At 40.9% G+C, this 10,808-nt stretch overlaps 1 protein-coding gene across 11 annotated transcripts in view; it reads right to left on the reverse strand.

Moving 5' to 3' along the window:
- LIN52 (lin-52 DREAM MuvB core complex component) overlaps positions 1–10,649 on the reverse strand; it is a 120,181-nt gene extending 109,532 nt beyond the window's left edge. For 3 of the 11 annotated variants that reach the window (XM_067730770.1, XM_067730791.1, XM_067730800.1), the window contains exons 1-3: positions 10,310–10,628; positions 5,018–5,092; positions 3,180–3,217 (exon numbers count right to left, since the gene is read on the reverse strand). In XM_067730770.1, coding sequence (XP_067586871.1) covers positions 3,180–3,217; positions 5,018–5,092; positions 10,310–10,340 — 144 coding nt within the window. In that variant the 5' untranslated portion in view covers positions 10,341–10,628. Of the gene's footprint in view, positions 1–3,179; positions 3,218–5,017; positions 5,093–10,309 lie in introns of all 11 variants that reach the window. The other 8 variants (XR_010941969.1, XM_067730783.1, XM_067730743.1 and 5 more) reach the window with 6 other exon arrangements.
- Between the last annotated feature and the right edge of the window lie 159 nt (positions 10,650–10,808).

Consider the following 10,808-nt stretch of genomic DNA (forward strand, 5'->3'; position numbering starts at 1 on the left):
AGATTCAAAGAAGAACCAAAAATGAGAAAATCTTCAATCTGAATGAGAGAAGATTGGAATGATCATTACTTGAAATTTCATTTTATTGTAAACATTTCAGAAAACTTTAGAATTTTAAGTTTCTTTTCATTTCTGAAAGTGAACTTACAAAACATGAAAGAGAACCCATTCTTGGAATAGCTTTGGAGTAACAGTTTTCAATCCTGGTTGCACATGAGAATCATCTGTGTAACTATAAAAAATACAGACAACTAGGCCATAACCCAGATGTACTGATTTAGAATATCAGGGTTTGGGAGAGGGTCCCGTGGAAAGAATGGAGCAAGGGCATTACATATGTATTTTTTATTATTTTTTTATTTTTATTTTTTTTTGTGGTACGTGGGCCTCTCACTGTGTGGCCTTCCGTCGTGGAGCACAGGCTCCGGACGCGCAGGCTCAGTGGCCATAGCTCACGGGCCCAGCCGCTCCGCGGCATGTGGGATCTTCCCGGACGGGGGCACGAACCCGTGTCCTCTGCATCAGCAGGCGGACTCTCAACCACTGCGCCACCAGAGAAGCCCTCTTTTTCTTTTTTTCTAATTGAAGTATAACTGCCATATAACATTATATTAGTTTCCGGTGTATAGCATAATAATTCAATATTTGTGTAAATTGTGAAATGATTGCCACAATAAGTCCAGTTAACATCTATCACCATACATGGCTACAAAAATTTTTTTCTTGTGATGAGAACTTTTAAGATCTATTCTCTTAGCAACTTTCAAATATGCAATACAGTATTACTAACTATAGTCACCATGCTGTACATTACAAATCCAGGGCTTATTTATTCCTTTTCCTTTTTTAAAAATTAACATTTATTTGGCACTCTGTGACAAGCAGAACACTTTATATGCATCATGTCATTTAATTTCCAAATCAACCCTATGAAACAGGTATTATTATCCTCCTCATTTTACAAATTAAAAAAAAACAGATGTATAGGAAGATTATAAATCACTTGCCTCAGGTCACAAAGCTATTGGAGCCAGGATTCAAAACCCATGAAGTCTGAGTTCAAAAACCACTACTCTATACTACCTCACCTTGAAGGCTCTAGGTCAAATTCACCACTTCTACTCCAGCAAGGAATCGGACTATACCAGGGGATCTTAACCTGGGGCCCTGGGATGGCCCTGAACCCCTAGAAACAAAACTCAATATATATGTGCATACTTTTAGGGAAAAAGTGTAGATATTTAATCAGATTTTCAAAAAACACCATGCTCTAATAAAAGTTTTCAAAAAACCACTTATTTATATTTACAACTTAAAGTACTTAGTTGTAACGCATATAATTAACTAAACTAAAAATTCATTATGAGAATTTAAGAAAATTAAATCAGGTACTTTCTACTCAATCTACTAGATAAAATCTGATCTAATAATAATAGCTACAATGTACTGTTTATTAGTTCTTGGCAGTATGCAAAGTGTTTTACATGCATTATGGCATTTTATACTAAGTTCTATGAGGTACTTTCAGATGAGAAAACTAAGGCTCAAAAATGTTAGGAGGGCTTCCCTGGTGGCGCAGTAGTTGAGAGTCCGCCTGCCGATGCAGGGGACACGGGTTCGTGCCCCGGTCCAGGAGGATCCCACATGCCGCGAAGCGGCTGGGCCCGTGAGCCATGGCCGCTGAGCCTGTGCGTCCGGAGCCTGTGCTCCGCAACGGGAGAGGCCATAGCAGTGAGAGGCCCGCGTACCGCAAAAAAAAAAAAAAAGAAAAAGTTAGGAAACTTGCTCATGTCACAGATAGTAAAGTAGCAGATTCAGGACTCAAATCCAAGTGTGTCTGACTCCAAAGCCCTATGCTATCCTGTACTCCTCATGCTCAGGCCTTCCTGGACGCTAAAGTGGCACACTCCAGCTTTCATACAACCCTAGCTCCTGAAAAAAATGAAAGAGGCTACAAAGTCAGACTCCCTTTGAACAAACATGCTCATAGGACCTGAAAGCCACAAGCCCAGAAGAAGGGCCTTAATATTTAACTCAGCACCTTTAACCCTATTAATGAGTGGAGAATGCTAAGCATATGGTAAGGTACTAAGAGAGTTATATTACAAATCCCCAATTTGTTACTAGAAAGAGCATTAGCTTTGGAATCAGACAGATCTGTGCTCAAATCCTGGCCTGTCACTCACTAGGACTTGGGCAAGTAACTTAACTTCCAAGTTTCTCTGCCAGTCAGTGCTTTTAACTTTGGGCACAAATGCTTTTAGGTCTGGTATAATGAATATGGATGCTAGTAATTAGACTTATGGGCTCAAAGCCTGGTTCTGCTATATACAGCCTATGATCTTGGGTAACCTACTTAACCTCTTTGTGTCTATTTCTTTGTCTGTAAAATAGGGATAATAATAGTACCTATACCTCATATGTTTATTCTTTTTCTGGTTTTTTTTTTTTTGGCTGCACCATGCAGCTTGCAGGATCTTAGTTCCCCAATCAGGGGTTGAACCTGGGGCCACTGGCAATGAAAGTGCCGAGTCCTAACCACTGGACTGCCAGGGAAGTCCCCCTCACATGGTTTTGTAAACACTAAATAATGTACTTAGAACAGTACTTAGAAAAAGTACTTAGAACAGTGCCTGGCATATGGTATGCATCATGCACGTGCTAGCTAATATTATAATCATCATATTTTCCTGGTTGTGGGAATATATAAGAGAACATATTTAGAGCATCTAGCACAATGTCTGCTGTCCTGGAAACGGAAAAGTTGTGGCTCTAATGAATGTCTTCCTTCAGTTTCTGACGAGCCACTGAGAAATTTCAAAATCCTCTAGGGAAGTATAAGTTAAAGTCATAATGCATCACATAAACAAAAGAGAAAAGCTTCAAAATCATAGTTTGGGCAAACAGAATACTGGCATTACATTAAATATTTCAACTGCCTTACCTTAAAATCTTTTAAGCTGAGAGAAGAGGCTAATAGTCAAAGGTCAAAATATCAAAATAGAGCATGAACATCATTAACATGATGATAATATAAACAGATTTCCAGGGCTGTGGTTACAAAATATTTTGAAGGCTATGACATTATTCTTGAAAATAAAGAAATAAGAGATAGTTGAGATTTTACCCAGAAGCAAAATGTTGGGAAAACTTCATTAGGTAAGTAAGATATTACTTACGCTTTTGAAGGAAGCTGCAAATTCAGCAACACCTGGTACTAAAAAGAAAAAGCACAACATTAGTCATTCAGTAAACATTTTAGTGTCTCTTACATAGAGGATTCAAATGAGAAAACAGCCTTGTCTTCCAGGAGTTTATAGTCTGGAAGAAGAGACAGAGTAAATCAATAACTATAACATTTTTTAAGTGCTTCAAGAAAAATACCAGTTGCTATGGGAGGACAAAAAATGAAAATCTAAATCAGACTGAGGAGGCAGGAAAAGTTTCTCAGAGAAAATAATGCCTCAACTGAACTTCAAAGGATCAGGAGTTAGCTGAATAAGACGGTGGTGAGATCTAATATCTCTTACCAAAAATTTAAAATTTCCTTTTTAGGTATGCTATTCTATCAATCCAATTGTTTATTTAAATATCTCACAGAAAGAATCATATTAAAAAAGAGAAAAATAAAAATCAGGTATTTAAAAATAAGGTTCAACCTCACTAATAAAGAAATATAAACTAAAAATAATGAATATCAGTAACATCCAATACTGGCTAGTATGTAAGGAAATGGGTACTCCCATCCACAGTCATCCTCTTCCATATGCACAAAGATATATGTGCAAGGATATACATTGTTAAATTGTTTGTAACATCAAAACTTGGATATAACTTAGGTTTCCATATAGGGTATGAATACATAAGCTGTAGTAGATCTATACAATGAAATATTTTTTAAAAATGAAGTAAGTCTATACCTATCAACCTGGAAAGATCCATTAATAAGTTACTAGGTAGAATATGTTAAGCTGTAGATCACTGTACATATGACTTCATCATAACAAAACAAAAAACTCTCTATACACTTAAAATATTTATTTGCCTATCTGCATAAGCATTTAAAAAAAAAAGGTCCAAAATATCAGTACTAAACTATAACAGCAGTTAACTTTATCAGAATACTTAAAGGAAGTAAAGAATTACTTTATGCATCTCGTATTGTCTGACACATTACAGATGAAGTTTAAAAATAATAATAATAATAATTTTTTTTTTTTTTTTGCAGTACGCGGGCCTCTCATTGTTGTGGCCTCTCCCGTTGCAGAGCACAGGCTCCGGATGCGCAGGCTGAGCGGCCATGGCTCACGGGCCCAGCCGCTCTGCGGCATGTGGGATCTTCCCGGACCGGGGCACGAACCCGCGTCCCCTGCAACGGCAGGCGGACTCTCAACCACTGTGCCACCAGGGAAGCCCCAAAATAATTATTTTTTAAAGGCTCTCTATCATTTCCTGAGTCACACTTTGTTCAGAAAAAATTAAACTACCAAAGAGCTATTCTTAACACCAGACCACAGAATTCAGTCTCTTCCTTTGAAGTAAAATTAAAATTTTAATCACTACAGCTAAATGATAACTCTTCAAAAATCTCCCTCAAAGTAGCACTGGTTTTCCTGCATTGATTTTTGAGCTGCTGCTTCTTTTTTTTAAAATTAATTAATTAATTAATATTTATTTTTGGCTGCATTGGGTCTTTGTTGCTGCACACGGGCTTTCTCTAGTTGCGGCGAGCGGGGGCTACTCTTCATTGCGGTGCGCGGGCTTCTCACTGCGGTGGCTTCTCTTGTTGCGGAGCAAGGGCTCTAGGCACGTGGGCTTCAGTAGTTGTGGCATATGGGCTCTAGAGTGCAGGCTCAGTACTTGTGGCTCACGGGCTTAGTTGCTCGGCGGCACGTGGGATCTTCCTGGACCAGGGACTGAACCATGTCCCCTGCATTGGCAGGCAGACTCTTAACCACTGCACCACCAGGGAAATCACTCCTGCATTGATTTTGATATAAAGAAACCAAGAACTTACATTGCTCTGGCCAAAGATCTGGTGAAGCTCGGTCAAGTTTTTCAAAACTTAGCAAAGATGCTTCCAGATCTGCCCCTAGAACAAAACACTCAGATGAGCTAAGAAGATACAAAACACATTATTTTACATTTTATGACATATCAATCTCAAAGAACATAACAAACTGGAACACTCACTCACCTGGAAGTCTAGAGATTTGAGTTCTATGACTACTGATGCTACTGAGCCATGATGTTACACAAATAAGTCATTTCCCTCATCAAACCTTAATTTTCCCATCTCTAAAACAAGAACAATATTTTAGTGGGGTATTGGGAAAAATGAATGTCAACAAACCCATCTGCATCTTTACTCATACTCTTGAACTTTCCTCCCAATCAATGAAGTGTCCCTGCTCCCAAGAAAAACAAACTCCTCTGATAGGGCCTTGGATTCCATCTTCTCTTGCTTTGTCAAAGATGTGATCTTGAATAATCTCTTGCACAACCAGTTTCTACCTTTCTCTACTGGCTCAACTCAGCAAGTAAAGCCTGCTCTGGAATTTACCTTCTTTGAAGATACTCTTCCTTGACCCCATGACTTCCTCACTCCTCCTTCACTGCAAAAGTTCTTGAGTTGTTCCTCCTGCTGTCTCCACTTCCTCACCTAACATTCTCTCCTTAACCTACAACAAACAGGCTTCTGCCCCTACATGTGTGGAAACGGCTGTTGTCAAGATTATCTATGACCTATGTTGCTAAATCAAGTGGTCACTTCTCTGTTCTCTCTTACGTGACCTCTTTGCAGCATCCACCCACTGACCACTCTCCTTCAAACACTCCACTTGCAGCTTCTATAAAACAATTATGCTGGTTTTTCTCCTTCCTCACTGACTCCATCAGTCTCCTCTTCCACTCAGGGCCCACCCTAGGCTGACTTCACTCCCTACCAAAAGTCTCCCAAAGAAATCTCATCTAGTCCCATAGCCTTTACGACCATTTATATGCCAATGATTTCATACTTCTACTTCCAGCCCTAATCTTTCCCCGGACTTTGGAGTTATATATCTAAGTGGCTACTTGACATCTCTCTCTATTAACATGTGTGAAAAACCATAATCCCCCAGTCTTCTCCATCTCAATAAATAGCACCACCATCAACTCCAGTTCTCAAACCAAAAACCCAGGTGTCATCCTTCATGCCTCCCTTTCCTTCACTCTTCCATAACCAACCCATTAGTAAGTCCAGTAGTTTGTCCCTCTAAAACACACCATGAAATCACATTAATTAACCAAGGAACCACAGCTTCTCTCCTGGACTACTTCAATAGCCTCTTAATAGGTCTCCCTGCTCCCATTCTTACCCCTCCCCCTCCTGACCCCTAAATCTACACTCCACAAAGTAGCCAGACAGATTTTTTTAAAAATGTCAATCAGTTCACGCCACTCTCCAGCTTAAAGGACTTCTTCCCAGCTAAATTCATGAATGCACATCTATTGTGACCTATAAAATCCTACATGATCCAGCCCCTGCCTAATTCTTCAACACCATTTCCTCTCCATTCTTGCCCTGGTACACAGTAGGTGCTCAATATTAATGACAACAGTTAGGGACTTCCCTGGTGGCACAGTGGTTAAGACTCCATGCTCCCAATGCAGGGGGCCTGGGTTCAACCCTGGTCAGGGAACTAGATCCCACATGCATGCCACAACTAAGAGTTCGCATGCCACAACTAAGGAGTCCACCTGCCGCAATTAAGGAGCCCGCCTGCCACAACTAAGACCTGGCACAACCAAATAAACTAATTAAAAAAAAACAAAACGACAGTTAACATTTGTTGAGTACATATTGTGTGCTCGGTATACTAATTAGCTGCATAAATTGGTTGATTTAATGATATAAACAGTGGTTCTTAACGTTTTCTGGGTAAGCCACATTTTTGAAGATCTGAAAAAAAAGCTATAGACTCACTCCCCAGAAAACATACATATTTATAAAATTTGTCAACATGTGCTTTTCTCTAAACTAAATTTTTTTCCCAAATATTCTAAGGGACCCCATGTTCATAGCAGGATTATTTACAATAGTCAAGACATGGGAACAACCTAAGTGTCCGTTGATGGATGAAGACATTGTGAAAATACACACACACACAATGGACTATTATTCGACCATATATAAATGAGGAAATCCTATCATTTGCAACAACCTGGATGGACCTTGAAGGCATTATGCTAAGTGAAATAAAACAGAGACAGAAAAATACTGTATGATCTCACTTATATGTGCAATCTAAAACAAGCAAACAAGTAAACTCATAGAAAAGAGATCACACTTGTGGTTACCAGAAGTGGGGGGTAAGAAGAGGGGTAATTGGAGGAAAGTGGTCAAAAGGTACAAACTTCCAGTCATAAGGTAAATAAGTACTAGGGGTGTAATGATGACTATAGCTAACACTGCTGTATGATATACAGGAAAGTTAAGAGAGCAAATCCTAAGAGTTTTCATCAAAAGGAGAAAAATTTTTTTCCTTTATTCTTCTTTCTTTTCTTTTTATTGTATCATTATGAGAAGATGGATGTTAGCTGAACCTATATATTTAAGTGAATTTCCAATAGCATTCTAATTGGGAAAGAACTCAACTCTAATAAATTGCCTAACTAAAGCATCCAAAAATGGCAACCAAAAAAAGCTGTGTGAAACACAAAATGCCAATTTTCAAATTCCCAAGGAATGTTACTGATGGAAAGTTCAACCATAACAAAATAAACTTATTGAGAGTAGGATCCAATAACCAACAAGTGTGACCCTATGATACCACAATCTGGGGCATAACTCAGACTCTACTGTGAGTGTTATTCTCATACATTAAGTAATTAATGGCTTTACTTAGATTTCAATTTTCTCCTTTTCAAAGATGTCCCAGCAATTTTAGCGTTAAAAAGAGAAACACTAGGGCTTCCCTGGTGGCTCAGTGGTTGAGAGTCCGCCTGCCGATGCAGGGGACGCGGGTTCGTGCCACGGTCCGGGAGGAACCCACAGGCCGCGGAGCAACCCACATGCCGCGGAGCGGCTAGGCCCGTAAGCCATGGCCGCTGAGCCTGCGCGTCCGGAGCCTGGGCTCCGCAACGGGAGAGGACACAACAGTGAGAGGCCAGCGTACCAAAAAAAAAAAAGAGAGAAACACTAAATGACCTAAACTTTTTTTCATAGCAAGATAATTTAATGGTGATAATTTTAAATCTTAAAGACAGAAACAGGTGGAACACTAAAAATAGAAGTGAGAGAGCTAGGCAGTGGAATATTTTAGGATAAGATACTTATTTAGAAGCTAAATTTAAGTTCAAAGTACTCAACTTGATTTTGTCAGATTAAAAAGATTACAGGGAGAGGGTGAAGCTCTGTAAAAGATGAGCATGAAAAGTTTTAAAAATCTAGAGTGCACATTGAGTGAGAGTGGATATGGCTAAAAGACCAAAGGAAAAAAATACATTTCCAGTATTCTTCATGGCCAAAGAGAGGAAAAGAAATTGAGAGAAGACAGGGGAAAAATCAAACATAAGGAACAAAACTTTTAAATATAAAGACAACTTAGTAATAAGCGAAAAATTTTAAGAGCAATTACTTCTACTGCTATCACTTGGCTGGTTTTTTTTAAAACTGTGGTAAATTATACATAAAATTTACCATTTTAATCAGTTTTAAGTGTACAGTTCAGTGGCATTAAGTACATTCACATTGTTGTGCAACCATCATCACCATCCATCACCAGAACTTTTTCATCTTCTCAAACTGAAAGTCTGTACCCATTAAACAATAACTCCCCATTCCCTTGGTTGATTTTTTAAATGCCCTTTTTTTTTTTCCTGAGGGGCGGGGAAAGGACATTTTAACAAGAGAGCACCCAGGCAAAATAATCTCTTTTGACTCCCAACACCCATAATTTCTTATACAGTATGTACCCGTGCTCAAAAAACTTAAGACTCAGTTAAACTTAAAACTAAGTAATTTATTATTTATGCATGTATCTAATCAGTCTTTCAATAAACGTGAATTGAAGGCCTACTGCTTGCCAGGCACTGTGCTAAGCCCTGGGATCCAACTATGAACAAGACAGACTTGGAATTTACAATCTGGTGTGAAAAGGGCAAAGTTAACATAATAACTATTCTGTCGATGAAGGTACAGAGAAAGTGAATAATGGTGAAGAAGGGCAACTCCAGATACTGTGTTCTGGGAAAGCCTCTCTGGGAGGTGACATTTAAATGAGACCTGAAACTGCAAAAGTGTTTACGTGTTTGATTAATCTTTTCCTTTCCCAAAGCACCTAGAATAACGCCTTTCATATAGTAGGATCTCAGTATAGCTTTCCTGGCCTCAATTTCCTCATTCCTGAAACGAACTTCCAAGATTCCTTCCAAACACAAAATACCTTTGTTTGACAGAAAACTAACTATCAGTGAAATGGACGCAGGGATGGAGGTGGTCGAAGCAAGAATTAAGTGAGTCCAGAAGTGACTGCAAGATCCTAACCCTAAAGCAGAACGGAGCGCAAAACCCTGTGGGTATACCAAAACCACTCAATTACTATCTGAGATGACTTGCCTCTTAGACAACATATAAGCAGAAATCGTTCATTCACTCAGACTTAAGAAACAACACATAAAGCAGAAGCTACAGAGGTTGAGACGTGTGCATGACTACGCTAAAAAGCTCAATTCTCATTTTCCTCGGGACTCTCACTGCGAGGGACCGAGAGGGTCTCTTCCTTAGCCGCCAGGGCAACGGTCCCAATCTAAGCAGACAGGAGAGAGTCACGTTTCTCTTGCGGTTCAATCCCGGGATGAAGTCAGCCACCAACCCTAGCAAGCGCTTAAGAGAATCGTTCCGGATGCTCAAAAAGAGGAGAATCGACCCTTCAATGGGGCGCCCGGAGGAGAAAGCTACACTAAGGCGCCTCCTTTCCCCAGCAGTATGTCCTCCTCGGCCCCCAGCCTCACCCAAATGGGGCTTTAGCGTACTAAAGCGGACCAGGGCGGAGGACCAAGGCGACTCTCGTCCTTTTGCCCAGAAAGGGTCCCAAGCAGGTGCCCTCCTCCACCCGCCTGGTACATTGCAGAGAAACTGGGCACCTCCAGAGCCGCTGTGAAGAACCGGCGAACTGAAGATGCACCCACCTTCCATGGAAAAGAAGTGGAAGGGAAAGGAGAGCCCACGAAAGATATGTAAGTTCGAGGGGCAGACGGAGAGTGGAAGTTCCCAAGAGAACACAGAAGGAGGTTGCAGGCGAAGGGTCCCTAAACCGGCTCTTACCGTCTGTGGGAGACGCCATCTTCCAACCCATGTCACGTGACGTGGCCAACCGTCGGCGGGAAAGCAAGGATCCATAAACCACGCCCCCAAACAGAAACCCTATCCCCAACACACGGCCTGGTCTAGTTTCCCCGCCCCATAGGGCAATGTTTCCATGGCTCAGCCCCCAGTGCTTGCCATACCCGCTCGCGCCGTGGGTGAGGCGGAGCTACTGCAAAATTCTTGCAGGATCTTATTTACTTTCTTCAGTGGGTGGGGCCGCGGTTGTGCCTGTGGCCAATCCCGGTTCTGGGTTCGGGGGCGGCTTCCCCGTGTGCTCAATATAGAGTACCCAAGTCAGGGGCGTCTTCCCTACCTCCGCCAACAGAATTTGTTGAGGTGGAGGGGGGCGGCGAGAGCGCTATCACTTCTGACCAATCGCATACCCCCAGGTCTGGTACTGAGGGGGCGGAGTCAGGTGTTAGGACGAGTGATTGGCTAGGGGAAATTGTCCTTTCCA

The sequence above is a fragment of the Pseudorca crassidens genome, chromosome 1 (genome assembly GCF_039906515.1).
Source record: "Pseudorca crassidens isolate mPseCra1 chromosome 1, mPseCra1.hap1, whole genome shotgun sequence".
NCBI classification, from domain to species: domain Eukaryota; kingdom Metazoa; phylum Chordata; class Mammalia; order Artiodactyla; family Delphinidae; genus Pseudorca; species Pseudorca crassidens.